Source organism: Lissotriton vulgaris, chromosome 6, assembly GCF_964263255.1.
Source record: "Lissotriton vulgaris chromosome 6, aLisVul1.2, whole genome shotgun sequence".
Lineage (NCBI taxonomy): Eukaryota > Metazoa > Chordata > Amphibia > Caudata > Salamandridae > Lissotriton > Lissotriton vulgaris.
In genome coordinates, this window is record NC_141694.1 from 477,598,506 (window position 1) to 477,620,240 (window position 21,735).

Sequence of the window (21,735 nt, forward strand, 5' to 3'; positions counted from 1 at the left end):
TGGAGCTCTCATTCTTCCAGTGCAGCTGTAGCCAAATACTAAGAATATTCCACCAGGCCAGATACCTTCTCTGCTAAGGTCCTGCTGACTCTAATTTGCTGCTGTGGAAATGCTTCAAGGGGGAGCAACCTGAATTTTTGGCCCAGTGGCAACTCTCCTTTGTCGGATCGGCTTGGCAGGTTGGTCACAGTCCTCTTCCGTTTCTGGCAGCCAAAAGGTTTCTAAGTCCCAGGTTTCAGGAGAATATAGGAAGAGTACACTTTGACACAAGTCAAGTATCCAAGACCTGGGAGGAGTACTTAGGGGCTCACGAATCACGAATCACTTCACCAGAAGCCAGCAACAGGGTGTACGGCAGGTTCAGTTGGAACTGGTCAGTTGACCAGTTGCAGGTAAAGGCCTCTTGTGGCTTGTTGTTGTTGTGTCCCTGTAACTTGTTGAAAGATCAGCTTATAACCCTTGAAGCCCATATCTTTGACCTGGGTGCATGAGGGAGAGTAGGATAGTCTTCTATGCTCGTCTGAAGTCGCAGACAGCAGGTTCAGTCCACTTCTGTTCTTCCACAGGTCCCCAAATTGTTCTGAGGAGGGTACTGATGTGGGGTTGGGTTTGATTCGTGCAGCGTAGGACAGAGGTGTGGCCTTGCGGACTCGCGCAGCCCGGCTCTGCAGCTCTGCGGCTATGGTGCGGCCCCAGTCTGCGCTTCCTGGGGGGTCGCTCAACTTCGCCTGAATCTGGTCCTGTCCCCGCTGGATAAGCGGCAGCAACACCCCCGGAAATCTGGGTGCCGGGCGCGTGGCGCGCAGTAGAGTTTTACGGCAGCCCGCCTGGGTGCAACGTCATCAGCTGGACGGGGCTTAATGGGAGGAGCACGGAGGGCTCCCTGATACCCAGAGCTTCTTTTAACTGGCACTGGCCCCTGTATTAACTGCCGCACAGCTGAGTGCTGCTTACTGCCTGCGGACTCCCTGTGGTGACGGCGCTGGAAGCTGAGGCGGTCACCTGTGCATAGACTATAACTCCTGGCTGCTCCACATCCTGTGTCGGGTGTCCTGATGCCCGTGGTACGGGTAAATTCAGATGACTGCCCTCATCATCTGCCAGGTATGAACTCTGGTGTGTGGCTGTGAAGATCCCCGTGGTTGCCGCGCTTGGTGCACGCCACACTCATTGTTGTTCCCCTGGGTGACTGTCTGCGCCGTCTACTTACTGCCTGACTGCAGTGCTCAGTTGCTGGGACATATTTTGGGGACCTGCCCTCCACTGGTAGCCGCGGCGCCGCAGAGTCAATGTCACCGCCACGGGTGATATTACTACCAGCACTCTGTGTACAATCAGGACACAACTATCTAGATCTCTTATGACACTAGGGTCATGCTGTGGCCCTGCACCCCCTCTCTGAAGGGCGCGCTGCTGTCTCTGGCGATCTCTGGCTGGCAAAGCAAAACAGGCCGGTTGGAAATTGATTCCATACGTAGGCGGCGGTGGATAGCCGATTGGATCCCTCCTTCCCGCCCGGCTTCAATTAAAGCACCAAAGGCGACATGGCGAGGCGCCGCGGTGGCCGCAACGCGCTCCAGGCGAAGCTGGAAAAATATGCCTGGCAGAAGGAGCAGGTGGCTGCACAAACCTGTACCACAGAAGCAAAGAGCGCACCAGAACCAACGTTGCAGGATATCCTGGCGGCCATCACCACGGTGCGTACATCCCTAGAGGGCCGCATTGACACCGTCGCGACGGAGGTCTCCCTGATTAGGGCAGACATGCGCAAGACGAACAAGCCTCTCTGAGGTTGAATCAACTACCAAAGCTCTAGTGACCGACTCTGATCTGCATAAGCGGCAGGTGGAGGACCTGCAGCCCAACCAGGAACTGCTAACGCACCAGCTTGATGACTATGAGGGCTGTATGCGCCGCAACAACGTGCATATTTGGTAGTGCCTGAACGGGCGGAGGGACAGGCGGCTGATCTCTACGTTGAGACTCATGCTACAACACCTCCAGCCTAAGGGATTATCCAACTATTTTTCGACTGAAAGGGCGCACAGTATAATAGGTGGCAGGCCACGGCCAGGAGCTCCATGCCCTCTCCTGGCACAGGTGTTTAATTTCAGAGATTGAGATGTCATATTCCATGCAGCAAGAGTTAGCCCGCCTGTCACGACTGACAATAGTACGATTACCTTCTTTCCCGACTTCACCTTGTGGGTGCAGAAGCGACGCTGCAGCTTTCTGGAGGTGAAACGTGCTCTGCGGGAGCAAGAGATAAAGTATGCAATGCTGTTCCCCGCAAAGCTGCGTGTCTCAGCGGAGGGGAAAACTGGTTCTTTTCCAGCCCTGATGACCCATGGGACTGGCTTGAGGGATGGCGCACAGTTGAGAAGTGGAGCAACAGGGACCGCCGAGGGACGGGACGACAGCCAGGGTCGAATGAACGTCAAAGACTCACGAAGCCCGATAGCGCTGTTGCTGGGGCCTCATCAGGTCAAACGGAGGAGCAGTGAGACCCTGGAACTTTCTCGACTGCGATCCCCCTTGGTGAACTTCTTGTCGTCATTGTACCCTGGGTGCTGCGCCTGCCATCTGCCGGTTGCCGGGTCTCGCCTGCTGTGGATGCAGAAGACAACAGAGACGTAACTATGTGTTGAAAATGAGGTGATGGAGGTACTCATTGCCTGGTACTATCTCACGGCTTTACCTCCTCACTGGGGACAAGCTCTGGGGGCATAAGTTTGCTACAAACTGCTGATTTGGGGAGTGGGGTTGCTACACACAAGTTTTCTAGGGTGGGTAAAAAGCACTCTGCAAGTTTGGGGGGGATGGGCGGGTGTTTTCTTGCCTGCCATGCAGGGAGGCAGGAAGGGGACGGAAGGGGGATTTTTGGAGGTGGGGGCCTTCTCTTAGTTTTCTCTTTCCAGTTTTGGGCCTCGAAAAGTGGGGAAAACTCCCATGGCTGAAATACATTAGGAGCACCAGAAAGGCAATGGGGAGAGGCAATTTGTGGAAACCTGCCCTGCGATCCCTAGAAAGGCACTTTTAGAGTCCTATACATACTAGAAACTGTCCCAGCTTAGGTGAGGGTCCACGCCTGAATGTTTAACCTTCAGGTTTCTGGAAGTAAAAGCCCAATATAGGCTAGAATCAGTGCTGGACGAAATTCAGCCGTTCCTAGCGAAGAAGCTATTCCTCCAATTTAGACATGGGTTGCTCCAGCTTAGTTAATTTACTAATAAGTGGGTGGGCGCTCCCAGTCCAGTTTGTGTGAGAACGCAGACAAACTGAAATTAATGTGTTATTTTTCTGCCAAGGTTATAGGAGGGCATGGTCCTGTTGGCTATTTAAGTATGATACCGATATGCCCATTGGGTTTTCCATTTTGCGCTTTTTAGTCTCCATGTGGTATACTCACAGAGCTATCTTAAAGAAGAGCTCATTGGCCTGTCCAGTCTAGTACTACTTATCATGCTAAACAGGTCCCGTACTTATTCTTTCTTTTAATGAATGAAATCAAATAACGTTCTCTACGTGCTTCACAAATTGCTGCTCGTTTTAAATTGTCTCTTTTTAAACCAAATGTTGGAAATAGCTTGGCTTTTTTCTTTTTTTTTTCCTGTTAAAGCATCAGCCCCTACTTTATTTGAGTCCTACCTGGTTTGCATGGCCCCAATCCCAAGCAACAACGTTACTGTAGCTGAAGCTATGCAGATGCACTTTCTCTCTCTCAGGAACAGTAAGCCAAGTCGGCTTCTAGTGGCACGACGACACAGACATGGGATACTATCCCGGAAATGAGCAAAAGCCTCTACCTTAAAAATGATCAGACTCACCACTGAAGCCCCAGCACACAAATGTCTAGGCATCTTTAACAGTCATTGACCCACAGTCCAAGTCCTGAGGAAAACCCTAGAATCAGTTTTGTTTGAAACGCGTCGACAACTGGGTAAAGGCCAATCAACTCCTTTGGGGTACTGGATGGGAATCTGTTCAAAGAAATTGTATTCCAGTCGATATGCGACCCACAGAAAGAACTGTACAGTCCTTTGCCCAAAACACAGGCAGGATCTTTGGAATTGTTAAGGATCCGCCAGTGATATCTATACAGCAAATATGGACTGTTTTTTTGCAGGACATATAAAGGACATTAATAACTATATTGGTGCTCATGTTTTTTTATATATGTCACATTTATGTGTATTTGTTGTAATGTCGAAGGTTTTATGTCAATAAGTATGGCATACTGAATAAGGTGTTGTCTATTTCATGACATTAATTAATGTTTTTTATTTATATGTGTAAAAGTAAGTTGCAAATGATATGAACTAAATCACATAAACTTAGAATGGTTATCTAAGTACATCCAGGAGTAATTTGGAATTACCTGTTCGGTCATTATTTTGATGTACAACATTGTTGTGGTCCAGGCCGGATACTGATAGGACCCAAGCCTTTTCTGTTTTCCCTATATAAAATCATGACACTGCCTTGCCTCCTATATGTGTTACAAAATACGCCTTACCGGTCCATGCTTCCTTTTTCAAGCAGATAGTTCAGGAGCTCTGAACTCTGGTATGGAAGGGAGGGGCCCCCCGAATAGCGCTGAATAAATGACAGAGGGGAGTCTACGATGGTGGACTGAAGGTCCCGGATGTTAGAATGTACTACTAGGCCTCCCAGCTGGTAGTAATATATTATTGGGTTTATGTGGGGAGGGAGACCAGCTCATAAAAATGGATAGAGAAGCAATGCCGAACGGAAATCATGAATCTTATATATTTGCCCGCAGGCCCCATCAAAGATTGCCAGCACACACGGCAAATGATGCTGGATCGAAGCAAATAAATATTTGGGCTGGCACAACCGCTTGACAGCAATGACACCGCTATGGGTGGGAGACCAGTTGAAGGTAGTGGCCACCTTGGCAGGTTTTTCGGGATGGCGGACTATAGGTATTGAGCACCTGGGGGATGCGTGGAGAGGCGCAGCGCCTCTGTCCTTTGAAGACTTTCAGAGTGAATTCGAATTAGCGCCTACCCAGATCTTCCCCTACACAGAGCTCATGCATGCATTAACTAGACACATAAAACGGGGAGAGACTATCCCAGACTACTCCCCCCTAGAAGACAGGCTATTGGTTGTAGCATTTCTGGGAGATTGCGCTATGTCATGCGGCCCGCAGCGCTAATGAACACAGGAGCCGGTGTTGGTGTTTACAAGTGGCTCCGACTGCCGTCCGGTAGCCCCGCCTCTTTATTTATATGACCCAGCGTATGACGTCACGCGTCAGCGCTGGCGCACTCCGGCAGTGTGGGTATGCTAGACTGCTACCACGCGCGCCAGAACACTACATTCCTTCTAACCTTTATTAAACAGAAAAATATCAAAGACACAGTAGAAAAGGAACAACGACGGATCTGTTACCAGTCTGCCATGGTCCGCTCTGGGGGCCACTACACCAGATAATCGGCTAGCTGGGAGGAGGGTGCTGGATTTCTTCGCAAGCCATACCTGGACTGTCCCCCTCGTGATGGAACCGCCTCCGGCGTCATGCGGGTTGGGGTGTTTTCTACCCCAGCTGGTAAGGGAGAGTTTGACAGGCCCCCCCCCGGGGGTGGCAGGCAGGGGTTGAGTGTCTTGATCCATCTGGTTCTCCTCTACAGAGGGGTACTGGGTTGTCTCTTCCTCCTCTCTCAGCCGACTGAGGCTTGCTCGCTCCGTGTCACGCCTTAGATGAGGTGGTGTGCTTTCTTAAAGAACGAGACTTCTCTGGTGACGGTTTCGGCTCCTTTCTGGGCGGTCACCAAGGTGCCGGTCTGGCGAGTGATAGTCCACGGTTGGTGTTCGAACGGGAGTCGGAACTTGCTTCCTGAGTAACGATCATTTTTTTTTTTTTTAAACCTTTATTTAACATTTGCAATCAAATACAGACATGGGCCTACAACCCCCAGGGCTGGCCGCTAAGCATTTCAGTACGTTATTGCAATCCAACTTCAAACCCAGCCTCCCTGGGGAGCATAGGAACTCCATCCACAAAGCGCAGCAGTTGCAAAGGCAGTTCAATTCGGAAACAGGATAAAAGGTTTTCATTTTACAAATATAAAGTAGAAAGGATCAGGTGTCGTACAGTGTCTCGGATCACAAAGGGGGGGGGGGGAGCAAAAGAACAACGTGTCCGAAATAAGCTCGCTATCGTGTAAGTCAGCGGCGTTAAGACATACGACATCAGGATAAATTAGCACATTGTTATTCGTCTACACCATCATTATTGTTCGCCCCACAGCACCAAAACCTCAGAAAAGTCAAGGTACAGATGTAGAGACAAGGATGTAAGGAAAGCCGAACCCACTACACTAACCCGGAAAAGGAAAAAGAAGAAAAGGCAAGGGAAGAGAGGGAAAAGAAAAGAGGCCATAGAAAAAAAATAAAAACGAAATACCCACCCCCACACCCCCCCACCCTGCACCCCTGCTGATGACTACGGCCACCCCGCTCGCAGCGTGCCTGTCGCCCTGTAACCAGAACCCGAAATATAGAAGAAAGGGAAAGAAAGGAAAAGGCAAAGAACCCCACTCGATGAGGGAAATCGGAGGAGGGCATAGTTCTACGGGCTCCCGGTCTCCTTCCCCCGTCATAGCCAGTTCCGCCCCGGACTCCGTTAGGTCAATAAACAATCCCGTTAAACATAGTGCCACAATGAAAGACCCAGATAAGAATCTCAACCCTGGCCCCGTCGATCAAATTCACTGAAGTCGTCAATTAAGGAAAGCCCTTTCCACAAAATACTGCAAAGGTCTGCAGAACAGGAGTACACAGATGAGAAAAGAACGGCAGGTCCCAATGTAGATGGCTGGTACCAGTGTTGCCCCTCCCTGCCGCCGAGGCCAAGCTTTACCCCATCCGCCATCTTGAAAGACCGACGGGGGAGGAGAGTCGACACGGTCCGAAACAGCAAATAATGGAAAGTAGAAGGTTCCAAAATGGGGACGACATATAAATGTTCCAAGGGATACACAATCGGGAGTTCCAACGGTTCCATTGGGTGACCAGGCACAGTACAGTCAGGTAGATCCACTACAATAGGGGCAAACACTGCTTCCATCGCCGGGTCAAAATACTTCTCCGAGACATCTATTGAAAAGCGGGCTGGCTGCCGGGTCGCGGACGTCGAGTCAGGATCCGGTCTCAGGCCTGTGAGTCCATCCGTCGCAGACAACAAACTGCAAGTCTGGACTTCAATAGTTCCCTTAAGCGCCATGAGTGCCTCCAGCACCGTTCGCAGTGATGGGCCAGTTCGAGCCTCTTCCGCTAGATTCCTTTCGTCCTCCAACATGGTGGTCCCCGCAGAGAGGCGCCTTCTCCGGGGCAAAATTAGGCGGAGCAGGATTGAGCCATGAGGGACTGACGGGTAGCGAGCAGTAGTACGCAGCGAGGCACCGACCCAGGGGGATCGGCGATGTGAATGCCGGACCCCCGGTCAGGGACCCCCACGATACAGCACCGTGTTTCACTCGTCACCTCACCTTCTGTAGGGCACCAGGCAGCTGGTAGTAGCAGAACAATCAAAAAAGTCCGAGTGTTCCAGAGACCGGACCCAACCACCTTCAGCAGTCCGTTGTTATTCAACTCGGACCCGGCAGAGCCAGCACTCGAGACCCCGGCTTCTCTGCTGGGTTAGGCCTCAATGCAACCATCGACGTAGCTCCGCTCCACAACGGCGGAGAAACTCCGGGATTGCACCACTGGAGTGCGGGTCGGATCACACACACGGATCCGGTGCAGGTAATCAGGATAAGCAACAGGATAATAGAGCGAAGGTCGGAGGTCAGCGGAGCCGGGAGACTATGCGGCCATCTTGGTTGGTGTCGTAGCTCCTACCCCCCTGGGTAACGATCTTTAACGTACACCTGATCTCTTTGCTGTATGTTGGACTCTCGGGCTCCTCGCCATTTGCTGGCCTGGTTATTGGAGTGAGCCCGGTTGGCTAAGGTCCTCTCTTCATTTGCTTGTGCAGGCCTCCACGTTGGGTGGTTTGGAATTGTATCATTCACTATCCTGCCCATGGTTGCGGTTCCTGGCGCTGCCTCTGTCGTGATGTGTGGGGTCATCCGGTACTCTCTCAGGAAACTGTAAATGGCTCTTTCCAGTGGAGACCCGTCCGCCACCGCTATACGAATGGTCTTGTTGAGGGTGTGCATAAACCTTTCTACTTCCCAGTTTGCTTGGGGCCAGCGTGGAGTTATTTTGCGGTGATGGATTCCCCAGCTCTTTAGGTATTCTGCGAATTCTTGACCCTGAAAAGGGGGCCCATTGTCCGTCTTGACAACTTCGAAGATGCCATGAGTGGCGATAGTCTTTTCGAATTTGGCAATTACTTCCGTGGCTGTCTGGCTCCCTACGATCTCCACTTCCGGATACTTTGTGAAATCGTCAATGATCACCAAGGCGTAGCGTCCATCAGGGAGGTGCCCAAAGTCGGCACTCACGCATTCCCACGGTCTCTGAGGGTTGTCTTCAGTCGCGACGGGGTGGGGACGATGTGGCTGCCCCGCCGCTTGACACCAGTTACAGGTTCTGACGGTTTGTTCGACCATTGCGTCCATCCCGGGGAACCACACCTTGGCTCTCAATCTGCTCTTGGTTTTCACCATGCCCTGGTGTCCTCGGTGCGCTAGTTCCACTGCCTGGTGGGTTAGGCTGGCTGACATGATAAGTCGGGGGCCTCATAGCAGGCATCCTTGGCTGTCGAGGGACAGTTCTTCCTTGATTCGCAGGATAGACTCCAGTGTCGCTCTGGCTTGCGGTGTCCTCCTACTCAGAGAGTCTTGGATGGGGCGCCAGTTGCCTGACCGGATCGCGTCTGCGGCTACTTGAAGGCACTCATCACTCTGGGAAGTTTCAAAGATGGTGGCTAAGCTCATGGGTAGGGGTCGTGATCTTTCCATTACTAACCGGACGTACTCCTCCGTGTCCTCAGCCTCTTCTCTCTCCTTTATTGTGGCTTCACGGGGTTGCCTCGACAGGTAGTCTGCCGGATTTGTTGATCCCGACTTGAATTCCACTCGGTAATTGTATCCTTGCAATTAGAGTATCCACTTCTCAATTCTTGGTGGCGGTTTTGACACTGAGTTCTGGAACAGGAGTATTAGGGGTTTGTGGTCCGTAGATATCGTGAAGGAATGGCCATACACATAAACATGAAAATGTCGGCAGGCCCAATGGATGGAGATGGCCTCTCTCTCTATCTGCGAGTACCTCTGCTCTGTGTCGGTTAGGGAACGGCTAGCATAGGCGATGGGCGCCCATTCTCCGTTGCTCTGAAGTTGAGCCAGTACTGCTCCTAAGCCGTAGGGGCTGGCGTCCACGGCCACATTGTGGGCTTGGATGGGTAAAAGTAGGACAGGGTGGTGTCCGCTGACAGAGCTGCCTTCGTGTCTCGGAATGCTTTCTCTTGTTCCGGGCCCCATTGCCATGTGGTGGAGGATTTTGTCAGCTCCCTGAGGGGTTTAGTGAGGTTGGAGAGGTCAGGGATAAACCGTCCACAGAAGTTCACCATACCCAGGAAGCTTCTCGCTTCCGAGACGTTCGTTGAAGCCGGGGCTCCCTGGACAACCTTCACTTTGTCCGGGTTTGGCGCCACTCCTTGGTTCGAGAATGTGTACCCGAAGAAGCTGATCCTGTTCTGCAGGAACCAACACTTTTCTCGGTGTAGGGTTAGGCCGGATTCTTTGATCCTTTCGAGGACTCCCCTCAGTCTCTGGTGGTGTTATTCAATTGACTATGCGTAAATTAGCAAATCATCGCTCACCTTTAGGACCCCCGGAAGCCCACTGAGGACCTCGCGGATTGTATTTTGAAATACCTCTGCGGCACTCGATATTCCAAAGTTGAGGCGCCAATATCGTCTGAGACCTACATGTGTGAAGAAGGTGGTTATGTATCTCGAGTCGGGGTGGAGCGGTAGCTGATGATAACCCAAACGAAGATCCACCTTTGAGAACCATTTTGCTCCGTTGAGCTCCCATAGGATGTCGTCTATAGTGGGGGTTAGGTGTCGCTCTCTCTTTACCGCCGCATTTGGGAGGCGCATATCCACACAGATGCGGACCTGTCCAGGCTCTTTTGGTTTCCGGGCGACTACAATCGGGGATACCTATGGAGTGGGTGAACTGACCTTTTCTATAATACCTTGTTTCTCCAGTGCCTCTAACTCCTCCTCGACTTTCTTCCTCAAGTGGAATGCAATGCGCCTGTGCCGCAGCGCAACTGGTTGGACCGACGGGTCGATGTGTAGGGATACTTCTTTCCCTTTTAGGCATCCAATGCCTCTGAACAACTCGCCAAACTCTTCCATGATGGTGTCTAATTCCTCCTCCAACACTGCCATGGCGAACGATATGAGCTTCAGATCTTCGGCTGACTGTCCGCTCAATAGCATGCCGCTGCCTTCTTTCGTGACATAGAAGGTGGCGGGTACCGTAGACTCTTGGTGGTGTAGTTCTGTTTTGAAAGACCCTATCAGGGGGATGGGTGTCTTCTGGCCATACGCAAATACTCGGATCTTTGCCTCGCGTAGGGGAGGTCTTTCGCGCAGTTGGTTGTACACGTTCGCGGCCATCAGCTCAATGGTGCCCCCGTATCGATAGTGGCCCTCACCTCTTGTTGGTGAATCTTGATACAGCACTTCAGGAGGCGGCGTTTCTTTCTTTGTGGCTGGGCGATAGCGAACATGTACTGTACTGGGTAATCTTCTGTGTCGTCCATTTCTTCATTGTCCCGTTGTTCCTGTACCGCGTGCGCGGCCTCTTTTTTGGCTCTCGTGGACCTGCATACAGCTGCGAAATGGTTCATCCACCCACATGCGCTGCATTTCCTTCCTTTCACCGGACAGTCTTGCATGCGATTTGGCTGGCCTCCGCAATACCCACACTCCTTCTTGTCTGGCTGCCTTTTTCCTCTTGGCCTCACTTTGGGCCTTATCACATTGACCTTCTCCGCCGTGTTGACTTGTTCTGTCTTGATGGGTCGGTGTAGAGCTGCTTCCATGCGAGAGGCTCTCGCCTGAGACAGTTCTTTGGAGCGGCCCAGTTTCAGTATGTCCGCGAGGGGCTTGTCATCTTCTTGGAGGATGGCGAGTCGGAGTTTGGATGAGAAACAGCCCTGAATGATCTGTCCTCGGATTTCCTCTTGTACGTCCCGGAATCCACACAAGCTGGCCAGTTCCTTCAACCTGCCATGGAATGCATCTAATGACTCTTCAGCTTCCTGCTTTGCTTGGCGGAAGATGAACCGCTCATAGTCTTTGCTCGCCATTGGCTCAAAGTGTGCATTCAATGCAGTGAGGAGTGTGTGATATGTCTTTGCCGTTGCTTCTACTAATGTATTGTAGAAGTGGTTAATGTCCTTACCCCCTAGGTGGTGCAGTAGGGCGCTGCGCCTCTCCCTGGATATTCCTGCCCCCTCGAAGTATATCTGGAGGCGATCGGCCCAATCCTTCCAGCGTGGAGCGAGGGACGATGGGACTCCGACGACGAACGGTTCTAGGGCGGGAATTGACGCCATTTTGGCACGTGCTCAGCGTGCTACGCAGGCTGTTCGACGGTCCCCCCTTGTGGGAGATGGTATTGGCCTGGTCAGTGGCGATCTTCCTTTGTGTTGCCCTTCTACCCGTCTTCCCTTGAGCACTGAATGCTAGCTAGACGCCTTGCCTGGGAGTCAGGGCGGCTTGATGTACCTCCGGGGCCCTGTGCTGCCTCGTGGTGTGGGGTGACACCCGTCCTGCTCTGTTCGTACTCCCCCTTTTCCTGGGGTTAGCGCTGCCATGGTCCAGTAAGCGTTGCTTCTGCCTCACCTCAGGATCACTTCCCCAAAACAGGGCCTTCGAAGATGGTTTCGGGCCTGAACACTGTCGCTCCCTGTGACGAAACGCCTTCAGAACAGCAGGGGGGCCTGAGTATACAGCATGGTGGGCTCTGATAGACCCTCGTCGCCAGTATACCGTTTCTGGGAGCTTGCGCTATGTCATGCGGCCCGCAGCGCTAATGAACACTGGAGCCGGTGTTTGCGTTTACACGTGGCTCTCACTGCCGTCCGGTAGCCCCGCCTCTTTATTTATATGACCCAGTGTCTGACGTCACGCGTCAGCGCTGGCGCTCTCCGGCAGCGCAGGTATGCTAGACTGCTACCACGCGCGCCGGAACACTACATTGGCAGACCATGTACCCGACAAAGGGACATCCACAATACACAAAAAAATAATAAATAACGCGCCGGACCCCCTGACCTCCCTCAAGACCGCCTGGGCTGACGATCTGGGCAATATCGAAGAAGAGGAATGGGTCGTAGCGACACAGAGCCTGAGTGAGATAGCGAACAGGTCAAGATTCAGGATGATACAGCTCAGGCTTCTAAACCGCTCATACTATCCCTGCACGTTACTACATAAAAGGGAAAAAGCACAGTTGCTGCAATGCATAAAAGACTGACAGACAGAGGGATCCCTTTTCCATATTGTATGGGAATGCCCAGTCATTAACTTATTCTGGCAGGTAGTGATTATATCGAGGGTGGTGGGAGTGGAGGTGCCCGTGAATGTCAAGTGGCTCTTACTGATGATCAGAGGGGAGGACGACTGGCCCAGACAGAAGACTCTGGCTGGCCCTAGAGGCAGGAGTAGCAAAGCGCAGCATTGCACGTAGGTGGGGGGTCACACATCTCCCCATCGGCGAGCAGAGTGGGAGGCCGACCTTGATTGGTGCCAACAAGCAGAAAAAGTCTTATATGATAGCATGGGTTGCAAGAAAAAAATGGGAAAAAATATGGTCCCCCTGTGACAAATACAGAAATGCAGGTGAAGAATTGCTGGCCCGCGAATCAGCGGGCTCACCGGCAGCCTGTGTTTGAGAACAAGCTGAATTAGACTTGTAGCCTGGTTAAAGTATTGTCTAATTATGATGTACAAGTAATGATACTTCAAACAATGCGCACATTTACGACTGACAATTGTCACTTCAACTTTTTTTTATTGAAATTACTTAATTTCTTCAATTTCACATGATTAAGGAAGGCAGTTATCACTTCGGTCCCTGACGAAGGGTCACATCGTCTCGAAATGCATTGGGTGGACAAGAAGAATGTGAAAGATGTTGCAGGAAGACACTTGTGAGAACTAATTAGAATTTTGTTTGTTTGATGTATTGTTTTATTAAATGTATTGTGGAACAGTCACATGCAATATAACACATAATTCATTGTGATATGTCAAAACAATTACAACACATGTGAAATTGAAGAAATGAAGTCGTTTCAGTAAAAAAAGGTTGAAGTGACAATTGTCAGTCGAAAATGTGCACATTGTTTCAAGTATCATTACTTGTTTTACAAGAGGTGGAAGTCTGTGTAGCTTAAGGGACAGTATGCTTCTCAATGTAGCACACACAGGTTGAGTGATTGAATTTGTTAAAGGTTTTAAAAAGATTAGAAAACATTGAGTGCACTATACAAACCCCACTGAGTCCAATTATGATGTAACCTACTTTGCGTAGACTATAACGACCATTGTTTATTGATCTTGCCATAATGCAATTGGTTATCGCATACTTGATTGTTTGAATGAATGTGCTCGCCTTTTATTATGATCACCTCGTGAGCCTGTTTAATAAAGAGTTATAAAAAAAACATTTATAGGGAAGTCCCAGAAGTATTGAAATCAAAGCCAATTCCCTAAGAAAAAGCGACAACAAAAATCCATGATTGATTTTCACCAAACTTGGATGCGATGGAATGCCTGGTCCAACTCAAGGTTCATTTTAGGTTTGGCAAAAATGTGTTCAGTTTTTGTAACAAAGATAAATCGATATCATGACAGCTGGGATGACTTGTTGATTTTTCAAGTCCATCAATCAAAAATTAAAAAATAAAGGAATATAATTGGATGAGGAAAAAAAAAAAGATTCCCTCGGCTTAATGTGAGTTCAAAAACCAGGGTCATGTCTGTCGACCGAGACATCTCAATGGCTACCCACAACAGAAATTGTGTGTTTGTTATGGCAGACACTAAAGGTTACCACACATGGACACCTGCATCTTTGAGGGGAAAATAACCTGAGGACAGTAAAGTGCTTAATTTATGCTGCTGATTACAGTGGCACTCGTCTGTAGAGACGATGACTTATTTTAATCACCAGATTTTGAGCAAGAGAAAGAAAAGGCAGAACAGAAGAATTACGTGAAAAATAGGAAAATGTTGATAAAGGGAGACAGCAGCGACGAAAAAGAACTTACATGAGTGACATATGGAGACAGGAAATGCAGGGTAGTGGAATACAAACATGAGGTGTAATCAAGGCTAAACAGCACTTGCATTCAGAGACCCAAGTATATATCTGTAGGCTTCTAAGAAAAGCTCTGAGGCCTTGACTTATTAATGTATTCCTATGTGGATAATTAAACACCGGGCGGTATAAATAATGGGATGGGGCATCCCCACGTCGAGGGTGGGAATCCAGAAGGGCGCCTCCTGGCCCCATAAATTAAAAAAGGCCTTCATTTTAGGTCAAGGAGTCAGCGGACATGGGAGCTGGTCCAGGGTCCACTAGTGTTTTTTTTTTACAAAACATGAAAGAGCAACTGCGCACAGCCAAATGCCAGGCACAGGTGGTTTGGCTTACTAGGACCTTGCATGATTCCTTTATTTTTTACTAAACAAATCCTGAACACAATTGGTTGAATGGGACAGGCCTGAGAGCAGTGTCATGCTGTAGGCCAGTCCTTGTTCTTCTAGATCATTATGGAATAGGCCCGGGTGCAGACACCTGCAGAAATTAAATTCATATGCAGATGGTAGGGTGGCAAAGACCTTGGGGAGGGGAGAATAAGGCTTAGAATTTGGCTACAGGCCAAGCAGTGTACCCAGAGACAACTTAACATGGCGAAGACTAGGATAGGCACTGGCACAAGACCCTGTAAAAGGCAGGCCCTCCACAAAGTGCTCACTGTGTATGGCTAATGGTTATTCATAAATACTTGGGATGGGATAAGGTAGGTTGCAGGATACCCTAAAAAAGAAAGTCGATGAAAAAAACACTGTTAAAGGTAAGTTATGGTTAATCTGTGTCCAATGAAACAAACATTTGTATATAAAAGCCTCCGAAATTACATGAGGAATTTACATTTAAAGTGAAGTTATGTTAATAATACAAAACCTAAAAGCCACTACAATGATCAAGTTATGATATCAAAGTACGATCCTGCCATGCACTGCTCATGACTTTGCACTTTATTGATGACTTATCACTTGTCATGACCGCACAAAACATCTTTGCTGACATAAGATGAAATGATCAAAGGAACCTCAAACATTATTGATAGCATCACTGGTGACATGACATAACATACGACAATGGCTCAAAGCCAGGCTCAGATCCCAGTGTGCCCCTGGCATGGCTGGCCGTGCCCAGCGAACTTAAGGAGTGTGTGTGTGTGGGGGGGGGGGGGGGGGGGAGGGGGGGGGAACAGCCCCTGGACAACACTCTGTTCTGTGTACAAAGCCCGTGCTAGCCTCCGAAACCGGGAAGCGTGCATATTTGAGGTTGAGCTTCTGAGTTGCAGAGGCGCTAGGACTAGGAGTCATCAGTGAGGTCAATGGTGATGTGATTTCTGTTGACATCTGTAGAGTTAGCTCATCAATGTTTTTCTTGTCGTATACGATGTATAAGAACAATGTACTGGTGGAATGGTTTTTGCGTTGTTCACCATAAATGGTTTCATATAGCGGGGTTTAGGTTTTTGCATCTGCCTTAGAACACGCCTTCATTAAAAGGTATTAGGAAAAATGTAGTTTTGGTAACACTTTGTTTTCTCTTACAAATAAATAACCATAACATCACTATGACAAACTTTTTCAGAGACACTGTAGGAGGTATGTTTGACAGATAGCAGTCAGGTAAAAGCTGCGGGAAAGATTGCCAAGGAAATAGGGTTATAGGGACCAGGCCAATAAGACTACAGACATGCAGAAAAAAGAATTGGTAGAGTGCACACACCCACTTGAACCCACTTTGCAGTAGTCTAAACCTCAACAACATGGAGCAGAATCCACTGCACTTACAGAGCAATTGCTGCTATCATTCTCATCCTTCTCTTCATAGAAAAAGTAGACAAAGGGAATCCACAAAAATACGCAAAATAAGATGATGGAATATAGAACTGCGGAAAAAAACAAATACATTAAATTTCATTTTAAAAGCCATTTAAAAAAAACAAGCATTTTATAAATATTCAGTTACTTTATACTCTTCTTCAGTGGTCAAGGCATGCATGCACTTTTCGCCAAATTGCCTTCACATAGGCAATTGTTGTTGAGTCAACTGATTTCTTTTACAAGTCAGTTCCACCATCCCATGCCCAAAACATATTCTCATTAAAGAACCAACGTATTAGGTAATACTGTGGGATTTGCTTACATTTCACCGTGGAACAAACACCGACACACTCTTGACGCCAGTGTTCGCCTTGAAGTGATTGTCGTTTGTGTGTTTCTAGGGGAGGGTGGCTCCGTACCAGTGCAACCATCCCCACTTTTCCCACCGGCATGTCGCCACTTCCAACTGCCGCACAGTTTAATAAAACGCTGCAGTGAAGGCGGCGAAATGCCCCTCGGCGTAACTAACGCAGGCCAAAGTCCGTCCACCCTATTGTGGGTGTCACAAAAAACACATAGGTACGTATAAAACAGCAAGATTTAAAGTCATGAGAAAAACTCACGACATTTAACTGTCACAATTACTTGGCATAAATATATTCAGCATCACATACAAAATCAGTTCCTTACCTGTAACTACCGTTCCCCGGCATCAAACAATTATCACTTTAGTAGGACAGCTCACCTCAGAAGTCACTTGGGGCCAGATGTACGACCCTTCCAATTTGCCAGCTGCAAACTGCATCGTTTTGCCACTCGCAAATTAGAATTTACAACAGTTTCCCAAGACACTGTTTGCGATTCCAAATGGGGTCGCAAATTGCCTGCCTCATTAATATTCATAAGGCAGGTGCAATTCGCGACCCCATTGGGAATGGATAGCATTCCCAAAGATGGTGGTCTGCTGGGGTCAGCAGACCAACATGTGTGTTACTGCTTTTTAATAAGGCAGTTTCCTTTTTTTTGTTTTTTTTTTAAATGCAGCCCGTTTTCCTTAAAGAAAAGTGGTATGCATTTAAAAAGGAAAAATTAAACCTTTTGTTTAATTTTTTAAAGGGAGACAGTAGTCCGTGGGACCACTGCCTGCTCTTTAAAATATTTTCACTGCCAGTCACAAAGGGGAAGGGATCCACTGGGGATCCTTTCCGGTTTGCAAGTGGCTTGCTACCCATTTGAAATGGGTTGTAAACTGCGAGCGATTCGCGTCTGCAATTGTGGCCGCAAAACAATCCCACAACGAAGTGCGACTCGCTATTAGGAAGTGTTGCCCTTGGCATGTCCCTTCCTAATAGCGAGTCACAAATCCTATTTTGCGAGTCAGTAGTAGGTTACAGACTCGCAAAATAAGGTTTGTACATAGGGCAGACCTATCTTGCGATCGCAAACGGGCCGATTTCCCATTTGCATCCGCAAAACACGGTCGTACATTTGGCCCTATATCACTAAGTGTCAGATTTCATAGCACAAGAGTGAAAGAATATTGTCTGGTGGGTGAGCCTCTAAAGGACAGTAGAGTGGGCGGCATGTGAATCTATGAAAGTTAACAAGTCTGGAAAACTAGTTACAGATAAAAAACAACCACCACCTCCCAGGGGCAAAAGAGATGATTGGAGGGGGTCGTGCGTCCCCCCCTTCCTGTGTCGAAAATAGTCTGGGGTTGAGGCCGCTCAGCCGCCCTCCCTTTAAAATGATAATAAAGGGGAGCGTTGCCAAGATGGTGACTTGGTGTGATGTACTTTTCCGTCTCTCCGCTCTCGCCCACCTAGGCCTCAATCTGCAGCTGTGAAATAGAGGCCATCTGGAACAGCGTCCCCCAGCAAAATACACCCAGAATGCTGGAGAAGTCTGAGGAGCTATTCCAGCTGCGTAGGTGATTGGACCCGAGAGAATGGGGCTGGCAAGCTGCTAGAGGTGGCCGAGCAGACACGAGCTCTGTGACTGGGCGGAGGCGGCCTGCCAAAGCCGGCGTGGAGAAAGTGTAAGGAGAGAGGAGGCTAGCAGAGTGATCCCCAGGTGACGCGGAGAGTGCGGAGCGAGGTGAATCCAGTGGGGAGCTATACCCGACAGAGGTGAGCGGAGTGGATGCGGCGCTCTGAGGGCTGGCCAGTGTGATTGCAGGAGCGGTGAGCAAGAGCGGCCGGCTTGAAGAGGCTGCACCGACGTGCGCCCTGCGGCTGGGCTAGGGCAGCCTGCGGATCCTCTGCTGCGAGGGTGAGAGGAGGCATCCCAGGCAAGTACGGCGCAGCCTCCAATCCACGCAAGAGTTGGATCTGGTGAGACCCAAGGTCGACGGAGGACATAAGAGCATATGCGGCAATCCGAAGGCGTGTCGGCGCTCCTGAAGAACTGGTGGGTGGCCGGGGCCTCGGCTGATGAAAATGGAGACGGAGGCCCAGGACAGTAAGGGAACACAAGCGGAGGAGCACACTTGCACTGCCACAGATGGGGGTAACGAGGAGGCCCCCAGCCGAGAACTACTCCAAAGAGATCTGCAGCGCCTCTGGGGATCTTGATTTGATGCCGGACGGCCCCATCGAGGCCCTGCTGCCGATGAGCGGTGAAGAGGCACAGAGGCGAGGAGCGGAGGGGAGGCAGAGGCTGGGCCCGGAAGTCCTGAATTTAATTGCGGGGTACCACTCCCCCACTCCCCATCTCGAAGAGGTCCCTTCTGGCCTCCAGCAAAAAACGAAGTGCTAGTGAGGCACAGAATGATAGCAGCAGGGAGTATGAGCAGCTCATTCAGCTGGACTGCGTCAGTGGAGAGGTTCGGGGGAGCAGCAGACCGGCCAGGAAGATCACAGGGAGGTCAACTTCCGTGTACATAATTGAAGACGGGGCCGGTCCCCTCCACTACCCCCCACCTCCTCCCATCTTCCGATCTATAGCCCCCCCTGCTCTGCAGCGAACGTGAGTGCTGGGTTGGACAGGGCTGCCGGGCCAGGCACGCTAATGCCTGCAAGGCCAGGGGTTCCCTGCTTTGCCTGCAACGACGGGACCCACGCCGGGGCGACTTAGCCTGGAGATTTAGGGCCAGCTTGGTTGTCTGGAGCCAAGGGAAGCAAAGGACCCCAAGGTGAAGAACAAGCAGTCATGGTGAATCTAGTCCCAGAGGCCTGGGGACCGTATTCAGGCGCCCCCCCCCCCCACACCCCAGGTGGTGAAAGCAATGCACCATCCTTGATGCTGTAGACTGGCCGGGAGCCCCACTGGCTGGGTACCAGTTGGGACTGACCTGCCCCCTACTGCTGAGGATCTAGGGAGAGCTAGGGGGCAAATTGAGCCCCAGAAGATTACATTGCTCCCCGGCCCTGCTTTGAATTGGACGTAGTGATCTGCCCCGAACTACGGGGAGTAACATCCTGAAAATGGCCTTCGGCAAGGGGCGGAAAGACAAATCAGTGAAAGATAGGCTCCTCAAGAAGCCTAACTCGCAGGCCAAGGCCCTATCCCTCCGAAACCATGGAAGATATAGAGGGAGCGGATGGAGTGGAGGCCCCAATCAGTCGCACCTTCCTTGAGTCACTCTTCTCCTCCCTCCGAAAGGATCTCTCATCCATGAAGCACGATCTATCAGTTAATCTCAGGTGGGTTTGCCGAGACCTGGACTCCCTAGGAGAGAAGATTAATACCTTGGAGGACCACGAGTCCAGCAGGGATGAGGAGATAGAAGGTCTCCCAGCAAGATGTTATTTGATTACACATATAAAACCTCGACCTCCAAGCTCACACAGAGGATTTGGAAAACCGGTCCTGGCACAATAACATACGCATCCGTGGTATTGCGACCGGGACGCAGGACACAAACATAGAGGCCTTGGTGACAGATCTTATCCGTGCAATTCTAGGTGAGCCATCGGGCTTCCACATCAAACTTGAATGCACACAGAGTGGGGCATCGGCTCCGCCAGCTGATAAATTAACCTGTGTGCATGATTTTCAGCTTAAAGAGCACATACTCCGTGCTGCAAGGGATGACCCTGCATTCCTGTATAAGGGCCTAAAACCCACCCTGTATCAAGACTTAGATGAATCTACGTTACAGAAATGCAAAGCATTTCGGCCTATCACTATGCATCTACAGGCAGCTGGCATCTCATTCTTTTTTTAATTTTTAATTTTATTTTATTTTATTTAAACATTTTCAAAAACATGTACAACCATAAAAGACATTTGGGGCCCATGCTGGTACAGCTTTTTAATGCTGCGCTAGCGAGGGGATTAAATCCTTCATGGTTCACCTTGGTCATTGTCCCAATATATAAGAAGGGAGATAGACAAAATTGTGCTCTCTATAGGCCAATCTACCTTCTAGATTCATCTATAAAGATCCTTGGCAGAGTTATCCTAGTTAGACTCCAAAATTGGGCCGAGGAAAATGGGATAATAAGTGACTTGCAATTTGGATTTCAGAAGGGCATAGGAACTATTGAACAGGGTTTAAATTTATTTATTGCTCATCAAAAATATACCAGGGTAAAGGGTGAACACCTATACCTGACGTTTGTCGATCTTACCTCGGCATTTGATTGTTTGTCCCATAGTAAACTATGGGCACTATTAGAAAGGTTGGGCGTGGAAGACCCTATTTTTTGTTTTCTAAGGGAATTATATTCAGGGGCCACAGCATCGGTTCGTTATGGAAAGGAGGGGTGTATGTACCAGATCATTCGGGATAGGACGTGAGGTACGCCAGGGATGCGTCCTGGCTCCATTTTTATTTTTGGTCTATATAAACGGACTTGAGCTTCGTCTGTTGCAAGAGTGCAGGGATATGCCCAGGGTTGGCAAAAGATCTATCCCTGCACTCTTGTATGCGGATGATGCAGTCCTAATGGCCCGGACCCCCCTGGCCTTACAGAACCTGATAACATCCTTTGATAAGTTCATGTTGCGTATGGACCTAAAAATTAACTGTAGTAAAACCTTCTCCATGAACTGTGGTACACGAACTAGGAAACAAATGAAAACGATGTCCATAAATAATATTCCCCTGGAAAACACCTTCACTTTCCCTTACTTGGGTATCCTGTTTCATGAGACTGGCTCTTGGACAAGTGCTGTAAAGGCTAGAACCCTCTTGTTTTCAAAAAACATAATGGCCTTAATGAATGTTATAAAGAAGTTGGGTAAGAAACCAATAAGAGAAGTCTTAACTATTTATAATGCTACGTGTCTATCAGTGGCTCTTTATGGATCTGGACTTTCGGGATATACTAACATAAAATCAGTTCAAATAGCCGAAAATAAGTTCATGAGGCATATTCTGACAATACCGGAAAGTGTTACGACCTACATCTGCCATATCGAACTTGGGCAGCCGTACATTACAGATATCATCAGAACTCAGCCCATTCTTTTGTGGCATAGGGTATGGACAACAAATGAGTGAACCATGAACTGGGCTATTTTGTGGGACGTCTTAAAACTAGAAAATGTGGTAGATTCAAATGGCTAGATTATGTTAAATGTTTATTAATAGAAATTGATTGCCAACAATACTACGATGATCCTCTCACAATGGTTAATATATCCAGAAAGTT

The 21,735-nt window shown here is 49.3% G+C and overlaps 1 protein-coding gene across 2 annotated transcripts in view; it reads right to left on the reverse strand.

Moving 5' to 3' along the window:
• LMBRD1 (LMBR1 domain containing 1) overlaps positions 1 to 21,735 on the reverse strand; it is a 686,985-nt gene that overhangs the window by 474,014 nt on the left and 191,236 nt on the right. For both annotated transcript variants that reach the window (XM_086926465.1, XM_086926466.1), the window contains one exon: positions 16,103 to 16,200. In XM_086926465.1, coding sequence (XP_086782591.1) covers positions 16,103 to 16,200 — 98 coding nt within the window. The remainder of the gene's footprint in view (positions 1 to 16,102; positions 16,201 to 21,735) is intronic.